Here is a 23,134-nt window from a genome sequence, read left to right on the forward strand (position 1 = left end):
GAAGGCATTGCCACTTCTCTTCAGACAGGGCATTTCCGCCGATTTCTTTCTGTCATTTCACCTCTGTTTTGCACTCTGCTCCTTGCTCTGTTGCGGGCCCCCAGTTTTCCTGTCACCAACCACTTAGAACCAATCAAGAAGTAAAGAAGAGAAGAACGCCCGCCCGCTCCCAATTTCCTTGGTTTCTCTGCCCGCCAACCGCAGAGTCGACCGAGCCAGAGCCGCTGTCATCTTTAACCCAGCTCAGCTGATCGGTTGCCGCCGCCGCCGCCGCCAGATTCCAGAAGCAAAGAACAAGAAGCTGGGAAGCGAGACATGGACGTGAATATCGCTCCGCTCCGCGCCTGGGACGATTTCTTCCCAGGCTCTGACCGCTTCGCCCGGCCGGACTTCAGGGACATTTCCAAATGGAACAACCGCGTGGTGAGCAACCTGCTCTATTATCAGACCAACTACCTGGTGGTGGCTGCCATGATGATTTCCGTTGTGGGGTAAGTGGGGTCCCCCTCCCGGGCACTGATCGGGGTCAGCACCGAGTGGTCTCTTGGTGCAAGATCCCGGGATGCGCAAACGCTCTCCAAGACCAGCTCCTGTTCTGATAACTGCAAGCGGCCAAACCAGTGGAAACTTGTTCGCAGGGCGAGGCCGCAGCAATCTGGGGGTCCTTTTTTTTTTTTTTTTCCCGCGCCTCGGGCTGAAGAGTGATGGGGAGTCCTGGGGTGAAGAAATGTTGCCAACCTCAGGCAAGAAAAAAATGACTTCTTTCCCGCTGTGTCCCAGTTACGCTTTTGCTGGGGGTGATATTTGTAGCGCCCCAGTCTCTTAAAAATAAGAAGAAAGAGGAAAGTGGTGTAACCTTATGCTGGGGCTGGCTGGGGCGGACGCCGCCCTGGAAGGCTTGGGGCGCCAGGGTGTGGATCCGGACTCTGCCTTCTGGGGTGTTAGTGTAGAAGGGGCATCAGAGAGGCGACTCTCTTTATAGGTTTCTCTGCCTAATGCCGCCACATTGTACGGGAAAGCTGAGCTTGGGAGAAAAAGGGTGGGTGTAGGCTGGTGGCGCATCTCCCAGTGTGGGGTGAAATCTGCCATGACTTTAGAAACGGTGTCCTTTTGCTCTTTTTTCTTCCAGGAGTTGCCAGGCATGGTCACTTTATCTTCATACCCGGTCTTAAAATTGTGTCCTCTGTTATATGCGATTTCACACAACACCTGTTCTTCTAGAAACCACTTTTTCTTGTAGTTCACCCTTTAAGAAATGCTTCACTCACTTTTGCAAGATGGGGTGGTGATATTCTAGATCTTGCTGATCCCATGCATCTTTAAAGAAAAAAGCACCCTCAGACTTTATAAAGAAACCCACTTGCCATTAAAGAAGTGTCTGGCATTTCTATTTGAAAGCAAACACAGAGGGAAAAAGCAAGCTGGCCTGGGAGAAAGGAAAAATCTAAACTTGGAAGGTGTGGGAAAGGGCAAATAGGGTGGTTTCTGTAGTTGGTTTGCTGTTCTTTGGCATATTTATTGAGTCACTTCTCTGTGCCAAGCTTGGGCACACCAAGATCAATCACACATGAATCCTGACCAAAGGGCACGTGACAGTTGTTGAGAAGATGTAGGACCAAATACCCAGCACAGGGGGGAGAGGGAGAGTTCACAGTTTCTGGGTGTGGTTCAGAATATTTGCCCCCATGCAGAAGTGGACTCTCATTTGTGAGACTGAATAGACAATTACACAGATCCTCGTGATGTGTTGCTTAAGGAATTTCCAACTCAGAATGGCTTGGTGTGTGGACAGCATGGGCTCTGAACCGACTCTGAATTATACGGCAGCCAAGTTAAAATTAGTTGGAGTCGGACAGGCCTGGAGCAGCTGCCTTCTGAACCTTCCCCTAGCTTTATGCTTAAGGCTTATTTCTCCGAACAATAAAAAAATTTCTTTAAAACAAAATCACTGGTAAATAGGATTGCCTCTGTTGTTTTGCTTTCTTTTTCTTTTCTCTTTCTTTGTAAAGGCATCTTACCTGGTCGTCTAGCTATGGGGTCTTTTTTTTTTTTTTTTTTTGAGGTACACTCCCCCAAAGCTAGATATAGGGCAAGATTTGACACAGACCAATCAAATGTACAGAAAAAAAAACAAAAACAAACAAAAAAACTTGCTTTTCAAAAAGATGTACTGCCCAGATCAGACACAAGCTCCAGCAGCCTTGCTACCTTGATGGAATTCATTTTTCACTATGAATGCCAGGGGTGGGCCCCCTGACTAAATATAGCTCCTTCATTGTGGTGTCTTAGCCTACTAACTCAGGCAGTTTGGAGTGTTGGCCCTTCCTATTTCCCTTTTCAAATAGGAGATGGGGATTGGCAGTCAAATTTTTGAAAGTGAAAGTGAAAAGTAGCCATTTCATTTTTTTTAAATGTCTTTATTGGAGTATAATTGCTTTACAATGCTGTGTTAGTTTCTGCTGTATAACAAAGTGAATCAGCTATACGTATATATATATCCCCATATCCCCTCCCTCTTGCATCTCCCTCCCACCCTCCCTATCCCACCCGCCATTTCATTTTTTAATTAATCTTATCTTTAAAAACTTACCAAAGATACAGGCTAGTAAGTTGTTTTGCAAATTGTGTGCCAAGTGTGGGATTCCCTTTGTACCCCAGTAAAACCTGGTGTGACATCTTCAACTGTTTCCTATACATCTACAAATGCACAGCCTGTAGTTCTTTCCAGATTGCACTTTTCTTCCTTTATAATTTAGTAATAATAAAAGCTAACATATGTTGAGTGCTCTGTGTGCCAGGTACTTTGCTAAGTAATTTAGCAAATTCCCTCATACAACCCAATGAGATGACATATTATTATTGCATTATTATTATTGTTATTATTAGACCTGAGGCTCTGAAAGTTTAAATGACCTGCTCAAAGTCACAACCCCAGACTCTTAACTACTAAGCCATCTTCCTAAGAGTCATGAGGTTTGGAACTGTAGTATCTTAAAGCTGGAAGAAACCAAATGTCTTCAGGGTCAGGGAGGCTTAGTTGATGCCCAGAACGTTTCTCATTCTAAAGAGAACTCTCCTCTTTTGGTGATTCAGTAGATGGTCAGAACAGTGCTGGAGGCTGTTTGACTGGATTCTCTACTGGCATCTGATGGTTTCTCATGATATCTTGGTAGAGTGTGTGTGAAAATGTGGCCTGGGTGTTTCCCGGGGAAAGGACTGTGTTGGAAGTGTCTTCTTCAACGGTGCCGTCCCCTGCTGGACAGAAGGGACCGCCAGGTCATTGTTGGAGGGCTCTAGCCTCAAGTCTGAAGACTTCTGAGTTGAAAACTGGCTTGGGTAAGGATAGAGAAAGCCTGCTCATGAAGATTGCAGGAAGGGAGGAGGAGGACCAAGTGGATATTATCTAGCTCCAAAACACCCGGAAGGGCTGCCCAGACCAAGATGGAGATTAAGAGGGATTAGGATAGAGATAGATCTGTGCGTGAGGGCCTGATCAGGCAGGGCCTGGTAATCCATGGTTAGAAGTTTGGTCTTCATCCTAAAAGCATGGTTTCCCAGGCATATGACTTCCACTCAGGAGATCCATTCTGCCTCTTAGATTAAGTCTAAGTCTCTTAGCTAACAGTCCTTGTGGGGGACAGTTGCCATATCTTCTGGCTCTTCACAGAGTAGAAAGTAGTGGTTAAGAATTTCAGCACCAGAGCCTGGTTAAGTAAATTTTGAATCCCAACTACAAGTCACTAGCCATGTGACCTTGGGTAGGTCACTTGAACCACCCTTTGCCTCAGGTTCCTCATCTGTAAAATGAGACTAATGATAGTACTTGCATTGTAGGGCTTTTCTGAGGATTATCTGAGTTAATATAGGCAAGTTTCTTAGAACAGTGTCCAGCTCCTACTTTTTGCTTCACAAAATTTATTTTTGAGTTTTCATTATTATTTTTATCATTGTTGGTGTTATCATTGACTAAAGGAGAAACACAGATAGCATCTGTATCCCAGCAGCTCCATCCACCCAAACACCAGTCCCCAACTTACTCATCTCCTCCTGCTTCTCCTACAGGACTTTGCCCCTCACTCCCCACACCTGTGCCCATATCTTGTCTGGTATTTACCCCACAGGCTTTTAATTTGTCTCTTCACTTGTCTTCACTCTGCACTATTGAGTCCTTGAGGCCGGAGACTGTGGGTTTTTAAATTAATTAATTAGTTAATCAATCAATTTGGCTGCACCAGCTCTTAGTTGCAGCACGCGGGATCTTCGTTGCAGTATGCGGACTTCTTAGTTGCGGCATGCATGCGGGATCTAGTTCCCTGACCAGGGATGGAACCCGGGCCCGCTGCATTGGGAGCGCAGAGTCTTACCACTGGACCACCAGGGAGGTCCCTGTGGGTTTTGTTTGTGATTATTTTTTTCTTTTTCTTGTTGTTGTGGTTAGCATTATTTTTATTCCCTGTATCCCCAAGGCCTATAATACAACAGATGTTTAGCTGGCGAATGCAAAGAATAAATAAATGAACATAAGGTTTCAACGTGATCACGGGGGCAACTTTTAACGTACTTAACGGAATAAATTATTTTGAAGCACATACAGCAACATGCTCCTGGAGTGATTCTAACTGGGTCGTTGCTAACAGTGCTTACTACGTATTGGTTAGGATTACTACGGTGTAAAAATTCAATTTTAAACAGTTTAGAATTCAGACTCTTTGCTGATTCATATTGCCCTTGCAAATTTGGTGAAATACCCTTCTGTAGTGTTTCTCCACCTGGGCGCTGCTGACATTGTGGATCGTAGAATTCTTTGTCGTAGGGGGCTGTCCTGTGTATTGTAGGATGTTTAGCACCATCTCTGCTCTCTACTATGTGAAGATTGATAAATCAGTTTTTACTTGTTTTATTAGTAAAACATAATTTGGAAAAAAAAAAGTGCCCTCCCCTTCAGTTGTGACCATCGAAAATGTCATTTATTGTTTGTAGTTTTTTTGATGATGGCCATTCTGACTAGTGTGAGGTGGTACCTCATTGTAGTTTTGATTTGCATTTCTCTAATGATTAGTGATGTTGAGCAGCCTTTCATGTGTTTGTTGGCAATCTGTATATCTTCTTTGGAGAAATGTCTATTTAGGTCTTCTGCCCATTTTTGGATTGGGTGGTTTGTTTTTTTGATATTGAGCTGCATGAGCTGCTTGTATATTTTGGAGATTAATCCTTTGTCAGTTGCTTCATTTGCAAATATTTTCTCCCATCCTGAGGGTTGTCTTTTCGTCTCGTTTATGGTTTCCTTTGCTGTGCAAAAGCTTTTAAGTTTCATTAGGTCCCATTTGTTTATTTTTGTTTGTATTTCCATTTCTCTAGGAAGTGGGTCAAAAAGGATCTTGCTGTGATTTATGTCATAGAGTGTTCTGCCTATGTTTTTCTCTAAGAGTTTCACAGCGGCTGGCCTTACATTTAGGTCTGTAATCCATTTTGAGTTTATTTTTGTGTATGGTGTTAGGGAGTGTTCTAATTTCATTCTTTTACATGTAACTGTCCAGTTTTCCCGGCACCACTTATTGAAAAGGCTGTCTTTTCTCCATTGTATATTCTTGCCTCTTTTATCAAAAATAAGGTGACCATATGTGCGTGGGTTTATCTCTGGGCTTTCTATCCTGTTCCACTGATCTACATTTCTGTTTTTGTGCCAGTAACATACTGTCTTGATTCCTGTAGTCAGTATAGTCTGAAGTAGTATAGTAATATAGTCTGAAGTCTGGGAGCCTGATTCCTCCAGCTTTTCTTCTCAAGATTGCTTTGGCTATTTGGGGTCTTTTGTGTTTCCATACAAATTGTGAAATTTTTTGTTCTAATTTTGTGAAAAATGCCATTGGTAGTTTGAAAGAGATGGCCTTGAATCTGTAGATTGCTTTGGGTAGTATAGTCATTTTCACAATGTTGATTCTTCCAATCCAAGAACATGGTATATCTCTCCAACTGTTTGTATCATCTTTAATTCCTTTCATCAGTGTCTTATAGTTTTCTGCATACAGGTCTTTTGTCTCCTTAGGTAGGTTTATTCCTAGGTATTTTATTCTTTTTGTTGCAATGGTAAATGGGAGTGTTTCCTTGATTTCTCTTTCAGATTTTTCATCTTCAGTGTATAGGAATGCAAGAGATTTTTGTGCATTCATTTTGTATCCTGCTACTTTACCAAATTCATTGATTAGCTCTAGTAGTTTTCTGGTAGCCTCTTTAGGAGACTCTATGTATAGTATCATGTCATCTGCAAACAGTGACAGCTTCACTTCTTCTTTTCCAATTTGGATTCCTTTTATTTCTTTTTCTTCTCTGATTGATGTGCCTAAAACTCCCAAAACTATGTTGAATAATACTGGTGAGAGTGGACAACCTTGGAGCTCATCTCTGGAGCTCCCATAGGTTTTGGGTTGTCGTGTTTTCATTGTCATTTGTTTCTAGATATTTTTGGATTTCCTCTTTGATTTCTTCAGTGATCTCTGGTTATTTAGTACTGTATTGTTTAGCCTCCATGTGTTTGTATTTTTTACAGATTTTTTCCTGTAATTGATATCTAGTCTCATAGCACTGTGGTCGGAAAAGATACTTGATACGATTTCAATTTTCTTAAATTTACCAAGCCTTGATTTGTGACCCAAGAAATGATCTATCCTGGAGAACGTTCCATGAGCACTTGAGAAGAAAGTGTATTCTGTTGTTTCTGGATGAAATGTCCTATAAATATCAATTAAGTCCATCTTGTTTAATGTATCATTTAAAGCTTGTGTTTCCTTATTTATTTTCATTTTGGATGATCTGTCCGTTGATGAAAGTGGGGTGTTAAAGTCCCCTACTATGATTGTGTTACTGTTGATTTCCCCTTTTATGGCTGTTAGCATTTGCCTTATATATCAAGGTGCTCCTATGCTGGGTGCATAAATACTTACAACTGTTATATCTTCTTCTTGGATTGATCCTGTGATCATTATGTAGTGTCCTTCTTTGTCTCTTGTAATAGTCTTTATTTTAAAGTCTATTTTGTCTGATATGAGAATTGCTAATCCAGCTTTCTTTTGATTTCCATTTGCGTGGAATATCTTTTTCCATCCCCTCACTTTCAGTGTGTATGTGTCCCTAGGTCTGAAGTGGGTCTCTTGTAGACAGCATATATACGGGTCTTGTTTTTGTATCCATTCAGCCAGTCTCTGTCTTTTGGTTGGAGCATTTAATCCATTTACATTTAAGGTAGTTATCGATATGTATGTTCCTATTATCATTTTCTTATTTGATTTGGGTTTGTCATTGTAGGTCTTTTCCTTCTCTTGTTTTTCCTGCCTAGAGGAGCTCCTTTAGCATCTGTTGTAAAGCTGGTTTTGTGGTGCTGAATTCTCTTAGCTTTTGCTTGTCTATAAAGATTTTAATTTCTCTGTCAAATCTGAATGAGATCCTTGCTGGGTAGAGTAATCTTGGTTGTAGGTTTTTCCCTTTCATCACTTTAAATATGTCCTGCCACTCCCTTCTGGCTTGCAGAGTTTCTGCTGAAAGATCAGCTGTTAACCTTATGGGGATTTCCTTTTATGATATTTGTTGTTTTTCCCTTGCTGCTTTTAATATTCTTTCTTTGTATTTAATTTTTGATAGTTTGATTAATATGTGTCTTGGCATGTTTCTCCTTAGATTTATCCTGTTTGGGACTCTCTGTGCTTCCTGGACTTGATTAACTATTTCGTTTCCCATATTAGGGAAGTTTTCAACTATAATCTCTTAAAATATTTTCTCAGTCCCTTTCTTTTTCTCTCCTTCTTCTGGGACCCCTATAATTTGAATGTTGGTGCATTTAATGTTGTCCCAGAGGTCTCTGAGACTGTCCTCAATTCTTTTCATTCTTTTTTCTTTATTCTGCTCTGTGGTAGTTACTTCTACTATTTTATCTTCCAGGTCATTTATCCATTCTTCTGCCTCAGTTATTCTGCTATTCATTCCTTCTAGAGAATTTTTAATTTCATCTATTGTGTTGTTCTTCGTTGTTTGTTTGCTCTTTAGTTCTCCTAGGTCCTTGTTAAACGTTTCTTGTATTTTCTCCATTCTATTTCCAAGATTTTGGATCATCTTTGCTATCATTACTCTGAATTCTTTTTCAGGTAGACTGCTTATTTCCTCTTCATTTGCTTGGTCTGGTGGGTTTTTACCTTGCTCCTTCATCTGCTGTGTGTTTCTCTGTCTTCTCATTTTGCTTAACTTACCGTGTTTGGGGTCTCCTTTTCACAGCCTGCGTGTTCGTAGTTCCCGTTGTTTTTGGTGTCTGCCTCCACTGGGTAATGTTGGTTCAGGGAGTTGTGTAGGCTTCCTGGTGGAGGGCACTGGTGCCTGTGTTCTGGTGGATGAGGCTGGATCTTGTCTTTCTGGTGGGCCGGACCACGTCCGGTGGTGTGTTTTGGGGTGTCTGTGACCTTATTATGATTTTAGGCAGCCTCTCTGCTGATGGGTGGGGTTGTGTTTCTGTCTTGCTAGTTGTTTGGCATAGGGTGTCTAGCACTGTAGCTTGCTGGTCATTGAGTGGAGCTGGGTCTTAGCATTGAGATGGAGATCTCTGGGAGAGCTTTTGCTGTTTGATATTATGTGGAGCTGGGAGGTTTCTGGTGGACCAATGTCCTGAACTCGGCTCTCCCATCTCAGAGGCACAGGCCTGACACCCGGCCAGAGCACCAAGACCCTGTCAGCCACACGGCTCAGAAGAAAAGGGAGAAAAAAAGAAAGAGAGAAAAAAATAAAATAAAGTTATTAAAATAAAAAAATTTTTTAATTATTAAAAATTGAAAAGTAATTAAATAAAGAAAAAAGAAAGACAAGAGCAACCAAACCAAAAAAGAAATCCACCAATGATAACAAGCGCTAAAAACTATACAAAAAACAAAAACAAAAACAAAAACAGACAGAACCCGAGGACAAATGGTAAAAACAAAGCTATACAGACAAAAATCACACAAAGAAGCATACATATACACACTCACAAAAAGAGAAAAAGGAAAAAAACCCAAATATCTATAAATATTAAAAAAAAAAGGAAGAGAGCAACTAAATCAATAAACAAATCTACCAGTGATAATAAACTCTAAATACTGAACTAAGATAAACATAAAACCAGAAACAAATTAGATGCAGAAAGCTAGCCCCAAGTCTACAGTTGCTCCCAAAGTCCACCACCTCACTTTTGGGATGTTACGTTGTCTGTTCAGGTATTCCAGAGATGCAGGGTACATCAAGTTGATTGTGGAGATTTAATCCGCTGCTCCTGAGGCTGCTGGGAGAGATTTCCCTTTCACTTCTTTGTTCGCACAGCTCCTGGGGTTCAGCTTTGGATCTGGCCACGCCTCTGCGTGTAGGTCGCCTGAGGGCATCTGTTCCCGCCCAGACAGGACGGGGTTAAAGGAGCAGCTGATTTGGGGGCTCCGCCTCACTCAGGCGGGGGGGGGGGGGGGGAAGGGAGGGGTATGGAATGCTGGGCGAGCCTGCGGCGGCAGAGGCCGACGTGACATTGCACCAGCCTGAGGCGCACCGTGTGTTCTCCCGGGGAAGTTGTCCCTGGATCACAAGACCCTGGCAGTGGAGGGCTGCACAGGCTCCCAGAAGCGGAGGTGTGGATAGTGACCTGTGCTCGCACACAGGCTTCTTGGTGGCTGCAGCAGCAGCCTTAGCGTCTCATGCCCATCTCTGCGGTCCGCGCTGATAGCCGCGGCTCACGCCCGTCTCTGGAGCTCCTATAAGCGGTGCTCTCAATCCCCTCTCCTCGCACACCCCGAAACAATGGTCTCTTGCCTCTTAGGCAGGTGCAGACTTTTTCCTGGACTCCCTCCCGGTCAGCTGTGATGCACTAGCCCCCTTCAGGCTGTGTTCACGCCGCCAACCCCAGTCCTCTCCCTGGGATCTGACCTCCAAAGCCTGAGCCTCAGCTCCCAGCGCCCCCAACCCCACCCCGGCGGGTGAGCAGACAAGCCTCTCGGGCTGGTGAGTGCTGGTCGGCACCGATCCTCTGTGTGGGAATCTCTCCGCTTTGCCCTCTGCACCCCTGTTGCTGCGCTCTCCTCCATGGCTCCGAAGCTTCCCCCCTGCAACCCCCCGTCTCCGCCAGTGAAGGGGCTTCCTAGTGTGTGGAAACTTTTCCTCCTTCACAGCTCCCTCCCAGAGTTGCAGGTCCCATTCCTATTCTTTTCTCTGTTTTTTCTTTTTTCTTTTGCCCTACCCAAGTACGTGGGGAGTTTCTTGCCTTCTGGGAAGTCTGAGGTCTTCTGCCAGCATTCAGTAGGTGTTCTATAGGAGTTGTTCCACATGTAGATGTATTTCTGATGTATTTGTGGGGAGGAAGGTGATCTCCACATCTTACTCCTCTGCCATCTTGAAGGTCTCTCCTTAGCTAAAGTACTGATACTTCATCTCCATGTGGCCCATGGAGGTGTTACCACTGGGTGGAAACTAGAGTTACCACTTTTTGCTTTTAGTCGCTTGAGATGGTAAGGAGTTTCTTCTATCTGAAAAGAGTATTACTGTAATCTTTTCAAAATGAGTGTGGTCCCGGGACTTCCCTGGTGGTCCAGTGGTTAAGAATCCATCTTGCAATGCGGGGGATGCCGGTTTGATCCCTGGTCGGGAGACTAAGATCCCACATGCCATGGGGCAACTAAGCCCACGTGCCACAACTACTGACCCCACATGCCGCAAGGAAAGATGCTGCGTGCAACAACTAAGACCTGACGCAGCGAAAAAATAAAAATAATTTTTTAAAAAAATGAGTGTTGTCCCATAATATGTTCTAGGCTGGTAGCCACCAGCGTCTGGTTTTAAGAAATGGGCAGATCGTTTGCCCCTTTTCCTGCAAAAAGGAAGAAAAACCAAGTTTCTAGCTGGTAGAGGAAGAAAAGAATCAGAGAGCCCTCGGATGGATGGGAATGTATTAAAACCTTTGCAGATGAAATCAACTGCATAAACATGCTGAAACCTAGTGGAAATGTTTCTGAGATTCATCAGCCAATTCTACAATATTACTCTATTTGTGTTGTTCCATTTGTTCACTCCACAAAGAATATGAGGCACTTACCAATTTCTCAGGCACCGTGCTGGGAGATACAGTGGAGAATGAGACAGCTGTGGTTCCTGCCTTCACCATGTTTATAGAGGCACCAAGAGGATGCTGAACACGTAAGAATTAATTTTTATACAAGTGCACAGAAACATACACATATATAAACACACATCATTTTCAACCTGACTTACCTGATCTCCCCTATACGTTATGATGCCAAATCGCAAAACTCTCCGGTGTCAAAAATAGGAGAGGCATTGAGTATATGGACGGGGAAAGGATTATTAAATGGAACCATCCTCACCTGCAGTGCAGATGCCTTCTACTCAGTTGGACAAATATTTACTGAGCACCTGCTACTTGCCAGGTACTGTTGATGCTCTGAGGATACCAGCAGGAGCACAAGTCCACTCAGCCATCCCAAATCCTCCCAGAATAAATCTCTTCCTGCCCTTCCACGCACTTTTATTTGCACTTGAGGCACTGCACATGGCATGCTGGCACATGTCGTTCCGGGGCGGGTCATGTGTTTCTTCTGAGTACAAAACTTTAAGAGGTCTATCAACACTCAGTGAAATTTTAATCTCAAAATTCTTCCTCAAGTAAGAATTCTTTTGTTAAATCATCTTCTGACACTATGTATATAACCTTGTTCTTCTCAACATCTCCCCATACACACTTTATTCTTTAAAATATTTCCTGGGGTTGGTAGTGTCTATCCCCTTTCCCTATATAAGGATTTACAATGATTCTGGGTAAATGTTCAAGTAAATAGGCGGATTTGGGGGTTCTTTTTTACCCCTTTCTAAGAGGGCAAAAGCTCTCAATCAACTTACTAGGGGCAGAGAGCTCTGTACAGGAAATGCAATTCTAAAAGATGAACTGGACCTATACCAAATTGAGCAGCCCCATTGGAGATTTTTTATTTTCCTTTTGGACAAATGAATCACTCAGCTTCAGGATACTTATAACATCCTCCCCTGGCTCTTGTAACGAGCTTGGCTTCTTGTTTCAGGGAACACTTCCGTGCCCGTGATCTTAAGAAAAAACCTGTAGGCTGCATCTCCGTTCTGCAAGCATTTACCATAAATAGATAGGATTTCCTGGCCTTTTCTCCCAGGGAGCATTCGCGAAATGGAGACACCTGGAAGACAGAAAGCCCATCTGAAGTGGAAAACCGGGGCTTTGGCTCCTGCTTCTCCTAATCTGCTTTGTATCCCATCAGTGAAGTCCTCGTCTGCAGGAAACAAAAAGGAATGCAGAAACTGGGGTTAGTGGGAAGTAAATAGACAGGAACTGCTTGTAGGAAGGGAGTTTATATGTCACCAGGCTCATTAGCATTTGTCCAAACCCCTGTCCTCTCTCCACAGTGCTGTAAGAACTTGCCATGTGACAACCATTTAATCAACTCCACTAAAAGCATTCAGAAAGAACAGTTTGTAAACAAATATCTTTCCACTTGAGTTCTAAAGCATTATTGTGAGATTAACTGTGGGTTCCTAATTGTTGAAGGCAGTGATCAGTGTACATGAGGGTTCATTATATCATTGTCTCTACCTTTAGAAATTTGCCGTAAAAAAAGTTTAAAAAGGATCTGTTGCAGTCTAATTAGTCCCTTGTATAGTGACTATTTGAAGCTCCATGGCTAGGGGAGGGGTGAGACTCATGACTTCTAACCCAGGTCCAAACTGTTGTTTATTAAAAATAAAACCAGCAATGAGCTTGATAAATACAGAAGAAAACACGGAGGTTCATATGTCTTAGAATGGATACTTTTTACATGCCACCTGCTGCCAAGACAGTGGATCATTTGGATGTGTTTAGTTTGATGGGACCAATACACACTGTGTGATAAGTATTCCATACACAGCGAGTACGCAATAAATACTATGAGCTGAGCTGATTCAGTTGGTTAGGAAAATCTCAAGGTTAGGTTACTTGAACCTTTCTGTGACAAATGAGTCTGATCCCTGACCCACCTTAACTGCCTGTGATCATTAGGCCCAGGAGACACTGATCACGTCTACTCAAAACTGATTTGTACATTAACATTTATCCTTTATAGTCAGAGAAAGTTCTTGCCAGGAAGGAAGCTGTGTTGGGAAACCAAAATAACCACAGAAGACGGTTGGGACTATCTAAGGAATCCAAGAGCAGGAGGGCCTATATAGACAGGTCTGCAGGTGGATGAATCTCTCTCTGTCCCACCCACTCTCCCTCCTGGCCCCCAGCCAGCACTAGTGACAGAACTTACAAAGATTCCTCTTTCCAGCGAGCCCAAAGAGCCCTGTGATTTCATCTGATTATCTCCTATGTTTGCATAGGAGTTTTTCCTACTTTCGGTTTTTGTTTTGTTCCTTTCATCACAACTCTGTGAAGGTACAAAGACGGGGACCATTTCTACAGTAATACTTAGTGTACAGTGAGAATAATCGCGATTTGTCCAAGACAAATCTCTTGTCACTGAATTCGTGGCCATAGAAAGTTGCTGAGCTTACTTTAAATAACATGAAAATGTGCTAGATTCTTACTTACCCTTTTTCTTTCTTGCAACAAATATTTACTGAACTCCTGCTCTGTGCCAGCCACTGTGCCAAGTGCTGGGGAGAAAATGTCACGGTCCCTGCCCTCATAGCGCTTAGTCTCTAGTGGGAGACAGAGACATTCATCCAATATTCATTCAAATAAATATCAAATTGCCACTGGGTTCAGAGCTATGAAGAAGAGGCAGACGGTGCTAGGACGTGGTCAGAGAGACTGAGAAAAAGCTGATTAAGCTGAGATTCGAAGAAGATAGGAGTGAATCGGGCAGAAAGAACGGCTTGTGCTCGGGCCTGTGATGGCCGGGGGCAGGGTAAGTTCTAGAGACAGATCGGAATGCCAGCAGATGGCGTGCAGAATCAGGAGACGGTGGTATGAGAAAGCTGACAGGCAGAGATGCTGTACCCCTTAGCCATCCCTCATACTGATGATTCAAATTGTCCCTTCGTCCTGGGAGCTGCAGCTTAAGCCAAATTGCAGGCTTGGCGGGTGAAGTGTGACCTGAATTTCCGGCCCCATTTATGCCCTCAGCTCGGCCTCATTGTCCCAGGTACAAACTACATACCCTGGCTGCAGAGGCAGGCAGGGGCCAGACCCTGAGGGGCCTTGTAGAATGTGGAAAGAATCCTGTTTTTATCCTAACAGTGACGAGAAGCAAGAAAATGGATGGGTGGATCCATATTGGCAGTGACCCCTCTGGTTGTTTAAGAACCTCAGAAAAACATCACCAATTTAGAGAAGTGCCCTGTGAGTAAATTGTTCCCCCCTTTCTTGGTGAGTCAGGCTTCCTCAGGAACCAAACTGCCAAAATAGCTTTTTTGGGTTAGAAAATTGGAACTCAGTGCAAAGCTGCTTCTGCTACTCAGAAAATATTTCACCACCTCTTTGGCTCTTGTTGGCATCACAGCATGGCAGGCGTTACCAAACGTGCACTTGAGTCGATCTGAAGACCTCTGGGTAAAGTTTTATCACCAGCACTGCAATTGGTGGCCTCGCAACAAATTTATTAACTTATCTATTCCTTACCTTGCTTCTATGTAGAACGAGGTGTGTTTTCAAGATCCATCCTAGCTCTAAAATTCTGCAGTTGGCCAAGATTTTTTTTTTTTTTTTTTTAGCAACTTGTGCTGAAACTATAGCCATAGCTAGCTGAGTCATGTTGGCAAGTTTAGGACCTGTATCCACAGCCGCTCATAGCCGCCTTCCTTTAGAGAGAAATGAGAATGCTGAGGGATTTCCCAGAATGATCCTTAGTTGCTTACCCCAACTGGAAGGATAGGGTTCTAAAATGGTTGAGGGGGGAAATCTCTGGAGCTGGTTAACAACACAGAATGGGTTATGTTATGAATTGCTGTCACAGTTACATCAACTGGCACTGTTTTTCTCCCCCTGGATCCCTTTGACGATGTTTCTTCACTGCCCTGGGCCTCAGTTTATGCATCTGTTTAATGGGACTGGGATGATTCCTCTTTGACGAGTCTGCTACAGGATTCTGCGATGGGATTCTAAACCTTTATACAACTGTCAGTGATTCCACCAGAATTTTTAACTATTACATTTATCTATCAACTTTTTAATTGGATAGGATACATATGTATGTAGGTATATATTTGTAACTCACAGTAGAAAAACGTATTGTTTTTGATTTGTAAAACTAGGTCCTATTTTCAACAAAGATAGAAAATCACGATCTCGCTCTCTTTTCTCTCCCTCTTCTCTCCCTCTCTCCTTTGCTTCCCTCTATCTTCCTTCCTCCCTTCCTCCCTCTCTCCTTTGCTTCCCTCTATCTTCCTTCCTCCCTTCCTCCCTCTCTCCTTTGCTTCCCTCTATCTTCCTTCCTCCCTTCCTCCCTCTCTCTCATTCACAGACTACCAAAAAATGAAATGGCACCCATCGAGCCCAATTGTCCACATGAAAGCTGGGGCGGCACATTTATGGAAGTTTTGTCCTAAAGGTCCTTGGGCTTCATTGTGACTGACGTCACTAAGAACCCAACTGTTGAGTAAAACAGCTTTACTCATCTCAGTCGAGACCTGGTTCCCAAACTCCTGCACTCACTGGAAAATGAAATTAATCTCGGGAGGGTGGTCTGTTTTATTTTGCTCCAAGTAGAGGAAGGTGCCAGGGCAGTGGGAGTAGTGTGCATTTTACCCTTTCTTAGAATGGAATTGCCCTTGAGCAGAGTAAGCAAGAAAATCATTTCTGCTCCAAGTAACTTTGTTCATTTTTTCCAGCTTGGAACTTTGGTTTAATTACAGATCATGGCTGGGCATGTGGTAAGCTAAAACCACTTCTGTAGGACTCTGCTCTGTTCTTTTCCCTTGAACACGAGCAACAGGAACAGGTGAAAAGCAAATTTGGAATTGCTTGAGTCAGGCCTGGATTTTTCATTGTTCTTTGTCCTGGGCTTTATTTAGACATTCAGCCTAGGTATCTACCTCACTTGTCCCGAGAAAAATAGAAACAGCTTGGCATGCATTTTATTATATGCTACACCTCGTGAATTATTATTTTAACAGATATTCTAGGAAGAACTGAGCTGGACACCTTTGACACTTTGCCACCAACCAGCCATCTCCTATTTGCAGCTTATGCAAAGGAGTTTCCTAAACTTGAACCCTCTGCTCTACTTCTTTGAGTTAATGTTGATTTTGTCAACATCAAGGCTATGTAAAAGGGTTTGTCTCTTTCAGGCACCTTTCCCGCATTTCTTTTATTTTTAAATATCAATTTTTTTTATTTTCAAGTAATACATGGCTATTGAAAAAATATGAAAATAGAAATAAGCAAATGGGAATATATTACCCATGATCCTATTACCCAGTATAACTACTGGAGTCTTTTGGTATCATTTCTCTCAGAATCTTTTTGGTGCTAGAAATGAAATTTATTAATCTGTGAGAGTTTCTGAGCCTCTCTACCCAGTCTCCCTACCACTTGCTAAAGAGGATTTTGTTTTGGCCCTGTCCAAATCTTCCCTTCCCCAGGCCTATAAGGAAATTTTTGTCTTTCCCAAACCAATTCCAGGGTCAAAGCTGGAGACAGGGTATAAGCCAGATAAAACTGTGAAAAAGAAAAGAAAAAAGAACAAAGAGACGAAGAGACCTAAATAATAAAAAACTGAGGGAGGAGGACAGATAGACTAGCACGTGTGCTGGATGGTGGGAAAGCTTGCGGGGGTGGTGGTGGATTGGTTACAAGAGGATCTAGAGAATGGGCAGGAAACCAAGGTTTGGATGGGAGAAGGAAGAGCTTGGCTGTTCGTATGAATTGAAATTGCATTAATGTTATTGGAGAGATGAGGCAAGGTAAGATTGGACTGTTGTAGTTGGCCTGTCCCAAGCCGGAGTTGTGGGGCTGAGGAGCAGTTACTTTTATATCTTTTTTTTTCCTTTTTTTGAATTAACCATCCCATAGTCTTTTTTCTTTTTCTTTTCTTTTTTTTTTTAAAGGTCAGGTTTTATTTTATTTTATCTTTTTTTTTTTTTTTTAATTTATTTTTACTGGCTGTCTCGGGTCTTAGCTGCGGCACACGGGATCTTTTCGTTGCAGCGTGCAGGCTCTCTCGTTGAGGTGCGTGGGCTCAGTAGTTGCGGTACGCGGGCTTAGTTGCCCCGCCACATGTGGGATCTTAGTTCCCTGACCAGGGCTCGAACCCGTGTCCCCTGCATTGCAAGATGGATTCTTAACCACTGGACCACCAGGGAGGTCCCCTTTTACATCTTTATATTTCATTTTTTATATGTTCATTTTATTTCTGATTACAAAATAATTTATGAATTGCAAAAATTTCTACTTCTGAGTTATATAACATAGGTGCTAAATCCACCTACCAGAGAGAATTGTTGCTTGTACCCCATCAATATATTATTGTCTTCCCACATTATTAAGTATACTTCGACTTTTTGAAAACGGTTGTATATGCCACCATTTAGTAAATTGTTGGCCACATAGGTTGTTTCTAAAGGTTATAAATCATAAATCCCACTTGTGTGAATACTGTTACAATTCAGTCTTTGCATTTTTATTCACTTCCTTAGACTATTCTAAAGAGGAGATTTTTGCCTTGAAAGGTATAAGTATTTGCAAGAGTTCTGAATGAAATTAGCAGCTTGTTATTGTAGGGTTTAATTTTAAATTACGTGCTACTACTTTTACCACTGTTTAACTCCATGCATTTTGGTAGAAATTTTTAACTTTTTCAAAGGAGTTTGACATAACTTATATCCCTGATTTCATCCATTAAGATATGTAATACTTTCACTCCTATTTGAAACTATTTAAAATAGCTTTTGTGTTTCAGGAGGCAGAATCAGAGCTAAAATTTAAAGGGATTTTTTTAAAAAGAATCTTAATTGTCCTAAATATGCATCCCAATATGAATATGACTCCTTCATCTGTTCTATTTCAGAGAAAGTAAGCTCTGGGCATCACCTTTCATTATCCTGTCTTCCAAATCAGTGATGTTAATATTCAGAGCATGATGATAACACACTGACCCTCCTTGTCCTTCCCAAGCAAAATGCTCATTAGCCTCTTAGAAGGGTAAAAAGTTAGTAATTCATCATACTTGCTGACCACAAATGTCTTGTTGAGGATTTTGTACACAGAGTGGGGTGGGAGGGTTGGGCTGAGTGGGGCTACAATGCCCCGTCATTCTCACTTATGAAATACTTGATCTAAATTTCCTCTTTATAATGTGTTTCCCCCATTATCAACAGTGGAGTAACCTTTGCTTCATGTAACAGTGAAACTGGAGGTTCTATGCTTGGAAATCTCAGTTGATAACCCATCTCCTAATGATACTCTGGGCCTTTTAAAGAATTATAATGACCTCTCTATGCCAGGAGTCATAAACCCAAATGCCTCCATGGGCCAGGCAGCTTATGTAAGAGAGCAGTGCAGGGCAGCTGTTAGAAAAACAATATTAATGGCAGCTCACTGGGGGCCTCTGTGTCAGAGATGCCATAGATATTGGGGGGGGGAGGGCTGAGGCTAAATGGAGAGCATTTATTCTATCTAAATGAGAAGGCACTCCAGCCAGTGGCTGACGTGGGAAACTGGGCCCAGTTTTGTGAGATTTTCTTGTTTCCAGGAGAAGCAAGAAATCCCAAGATTTATGGATTTTTTTTAAAAAAACACATTGGGATTCAAGTAAAAGTTTTAAAAATTATTGCACAGTACAAACACAAGTGTGACTGCAGACTAGATCGGGCTCATGGAGCCCACTGTGTGACCTGTACTCCACATTCATCTAGCATGGCAGCTTCTAGGAGGATTTAAATAAGCCCTTGGAGCTCAGAAAATACAATCAACATGTACTAGAGCCCAGGATGTATAAAAGCTAAAGACAGCCCATCCAAAAGAGGGGCTCGTCTTTTAAAATGCTGAGCCTCTATCTAGACGGGCTGTTTGGAGGGAATCACACTGCCTCCGTGTGAATCTTTGCTCTACCATTTTCTAACCTCTGTGCCTAAGTTTCTTCCTTTGAGAAGTAAATTGATAGCATCTACCTCATCAAGATATGATTAAATGAGACAACTTATATAAAAGGCTTAGTAAGTAGTTTGTTGTTACTCTTCCTCCCCTTCCTCATCTTCTTCCTCCTGACCTGGGCTCCCTCTTTTTTCATATCCCAGGTTCCTGAGCCCCTTCAACATGATACTTGGAGGCATCGTGGTGGTGCTGGTGTTCACGGGCTTTGTGTGGGCAGCCCATAATAAAGACATCCTCCGCCGGATGAAGAAGCGGTACCCCACAACGTTTGTCATGGTGGTCATGCTAGCCAGCTACTTCCTCATATCCATGTTTGGGGGAGTCATGGTCTTTGTGTTTGGCATCACTTTTCCTTTGCTGTGTAAGTGAACCTGGGTCTTCCTTTCCTTATATCGTAAAGAATGTAGGTGCGATCGTTCAGTGGGAATAACCTAACCTGTTTCTGAGGTGTGTTGGCAGGTCTACAAAATTATCAGAATTTTCTGAAACAGCAGATCAAGGCCTAATAGTCCATTAATTGCACAAATACGGTAAACAAAACAAATACGGATCGCAAGTCATACAGCAGGAAAGTGGTATAGCCTGCATTGGAATCCAGATTTGTCTGATATTAGAGTCTGTTCTCAGTCGTTCAGTGCCAGGCATCCTGTGGTGACAGAGAAATGAATGTTTACTCTCTACTTACTCAGAAGATCATAATTAGTGTTGAAAGTTTTGTAAGTTGGCCCAGAATATAGATACCAAGTACTCCAATTCTGGTGAAGAGAAATAGACATTTTCTAAAGTCTATATGCATTGTTTACCGAGATTCCCAAGCACTTGAAGCCTGAAATAGAGAACAGATAAAATTCCAGTCTCATCAATAGAAATCTGATTAAAATTATAGTGTATTAAGTGACAGGAATATCCCTTTAACCTTTAATAGCATTTCACGTGTGCCGCTATACCATTAAATAAAATCAATTGCTTGTTTAGGGTGTGTTAGATTAAGCCCAGAATATTTATATGTGAATCTCATACCTTATTGGATAAAATAATTGAATCAGTAAATTCAGACTTTTTGAAATACTCTTCAGGTTTTCTTTATGTGCTACAGGCTTAGTATTTCAGTGATTCTGCTTAAATGCACAGCTTGTAAAACACAAGCCAGGGTAATGAAATGTATGAGAAGTCAAGAGTCAAGGGTCCAGGTTTCTATTCCTAGACCTGCTGGAAACCAGCCATGTGATCTGGACCAGTTATCCTCTATGGGCTGTAGTTCACTCATCTATAACAGAAGGAAATTAGACAAGATCAGTGATTCCCAAACTTTGATGATTGTGAGAATCATCCTGGATGATTTTTAAAAATATAAATTTGCCAGCTACATCCCTTGGAGATTTTGATTCTTTGGGTCCACAGTGGTGCCCAAAGAACCTGTATTTTTTTTTAGACAGCTTCTCAAATGTTTCTAATGGCCACTCTAGATTAGGAGCCTCCAGAGAGAACACACATCAGTGCGTCTCAAAATGAAGGTCCAAAATCGCCTGTCAGAAGCATCCACAATGATTACTGAAATGTTACATTCTGGCATCCTACTTCAGTCTTAACAGTCTGAATTTTAGGTGATGAAGACTGGGAATTTGCCTACTTAACCGTCTCTCCAGGTGATTTGTATGTACACAGAAGTTTGAAAACTGCTGGTGCAGATCACCAAGTGTGTCTGTTTAAAATACAGACTCCCAGGACCATCCCTTTAAGATTCTGGTTCAGAAGGTCCAGGAGAGGGGCCAGAGAATCTTTATAAACAAACTCAGGTAATTCTTAATATTCAGGCAAATCTGGGGAACACCAGGTTACATAAGGCCCATAAAACCCTTAGCTTTTTATCTAGACATCTATATCCAACACTGTGGAAAACTGCCCCATAGGAGGCATTTTCTAAGAGGACTTCACCTGCATGCCTCCTGCGGGGACAAAATACAGGTAATCCCTGAACTGAGCATGAGCTCTTTTCTGGAAAGCTTAGTGTTCAGTTGCTTTTTAGTGAAGTTGGAATCGCATGGATTCACTTTGAATTTTAGGGCATTTAAGTAGCATCTGAAAGGTAATGATATCAATGTGTGAAGGGAAGAGAGTGGCAACCAGATTATGGTCCTTCCTGCTGAACACAACATTTTCCTGCACACACAAAGAATACTTTATATAAAGTCCAAGGATCCATGTGGGGACTTGGATCAATGAGAGAACCAGACCGGACTGTAGCTAACAGAGAGTTTTTGCTACAAGTGTGAAGGGAAACAGAGAACCGTTGCTTTGATGCTAACCACGTTTCACTTCCCTGCAGTGATGTTTATCCACGCATCGCTGAGACTCCGGAACCTCAAGAACAAACTGGAGAATAAAATGGAGGGAATCGGTCTGAAGAGGACGCCCATGGGCATTGTCCTGGATGCCCTAGAACAGCAGGAAGAAAACATCAGCAAGTTCACTGACTATATCAGTAAAGTGAAGGAGTAAATAGAGCTGACCTGCTGATAGGGTTGCAGCAGAAATCGAGTTGCAGTTTGTCCTTGTCCAGACCTACTTTCCGTTTGTGTTTTTGAAATATGAGGTGCACAAACCATCCAGCTATCCATGGCAGCACGCACGGAGAGGCCGCCCTGTTCTCATCTCTGCTGTTACAGAGAAAAGGCCTCAAACTGAAAGAAACCACCCTCCTATTATGTCTGAAGTTTCAAGTGTGTTTATGAAAGCTGATAGGAAATGGGTCGCACTTATTTCTTAAGGGGAATAAAAGAAAAGAATTATGGATTGTACGGCAACAATATGGTTATCTTGTAGGAAAAAAGTAATTGTAAAGGATCAAGGCAATATGAGTAAATGAAAAGACTACTAAAGGAGATGATATCATGCATTAGCCTGTTTTAATCCCCCTCAGCATCCTTCAAAAATATTCCTTCCTTAGCATTATAATATGTGGGGTATAAAGTAGTTTTTATTATTCTTTAAAATCAAAGATGATCTCGATCACTTTGCCTCCTGTTTGATGTGCAGTGGATAAACCAGTTGTTTCTATTTTGTTTATAAATATAAAGCTAGCTGTTTAGGAGAATATTTTGTCAACTTTTTGTAAATTTTTGAAGTGCTAGTAATATGTTCTCACTAGAAGGCATTTGTTGCAAACTAAATATCATCTTCTTTAAGGAGGTTACAGCTCTGTAACCTGTATTATTCTTGACAGTCTTGTTAAAAAACAAACAAAAAAATCAGAATAAAACTTGAGTTTCTATTGCACAGTTTTTGTTGTTATAATGACAAAAAGGTGTCCAAGATAATGTTTCCCTTTTTTCTTACTGTTTAGTTTTTAACTGGAACATTTAGAAAGAAGGAAATGAATGTGCATTTTACTAATTCCTTAGGGGCAGAAAGAGGACAATAATAGCTGATCTTTTGAAATCTGAGAAGCATCTTTAGATGACCAAGCAAAAAGACTTTTAAAAATGGGAGTGATCATCAGCTTCTGCAGTTCATAAAAATATTAGGTAGCACTTGGTACAATTATATGTTTTTATAGCTAGACATTAGAATTAAGATAGCATGAGTTTATATTTTCTATTACTTTCTTCCTTTCACTTCCCATGTATTTAGAAATAGATGATACAACATGTTTTCCTTGCCAATTGAGTGATTTCATAGATGAATAGAAAATATTTAGCTTTCCCTAGCATGGAATTAGGAAGACGTTTGGAGCAGTACTTACTGAAGAGACCCTGTATGTCCTAGAATAAGAAGCAATGCATATGCCGCTCCTGCTTTTTTCTTGCATTTTAATTTCTTAGCCAACCTGCAGCCTTTCTCTCTAGCAAAGCGATATCACCATGACTTCACATACATGGCCTAGAATTTGTACCCATAGCCAAATATGAATAAAATTTATCAAAGATTTTTTTGGGGGGGATGAGACTTTATTTACTGTACATCTGTGTTAAATGTCTGAGAAACTCAGTGACAGCCCTATAAACATGCAAATATTCTCTCTGCAGC

General features: G+C 41.9%; 1 protein-coding gene across 1 annotated transcript; it reads left to right on the forward strand.

The window, feature by feature from the left end:
• Nucleotides 1-240: 240 nt before the first annotated feature.
• On the forward strand, nucleotides 241-23,035 carry ARL6IP5 (ADP ribosylation factor like GTPase 6 interacting protein 5). The gene is made up of 3 exons (XM_061195522.1): nucleotides 241-491; nucleotides 19,252-19,469; nucleotides 21,435-23,035. The coding sequence occupies exons 1-3, from the start codon at nucleotides 316-318 to the stop codon at nucleotides 21,605-21,607; spliced, it is 567 nt and encodes a 188-aa protein (XP_061051505.1). The 5' UTR covers nucleotides 241-315; the 3' UTR covers nucleotides 21,608-23,035.
• Nucleotides 23,036-23,134: the final 99 nt, after the last annotated feature.

Source organism: Eubalaena glacialis, chromosome 7 (assembly GCF_028564815.1).
Source record: "Eubalaena glacialis isolate mEubGla1 chromosome 7, mEubGla1.1.hap2.+ XY, whole genome shotgun sequence".
Classification (NCBI taxonomy): domain Eukaryota; kingdom Metazoa; phylum Chordata; class Mammalia; order Artiodactyla; family Balaenidae; genus Eubalaena; species Eubalaena glacialis.

Excerpts from the sequence above, each read along its gene's own strand:
- ARL6IP5 (XM_061195522.1), top strand. The coding sequence starts at position 316 with ATGGACGTGAATATCGCTCCGCTCCGCGCCTGGGACGATTTCTTCCCA. Across the intron at positions 492-19,251 it reads ATGATGATTTCCGTTGTGGG|GTTCCTGAGCCCCTTCAACA; the intron begins GTAAGTGGGGTC and ends TTCATATCCCAG. Across the intron at positions 19,470-21,434 it reads CATCACTTTTCCTTTGCTGT|TGATGTTTATCCACGCATCG; the intron begins GTAAGTGAACCT and ends ACTTCCCTGCAG.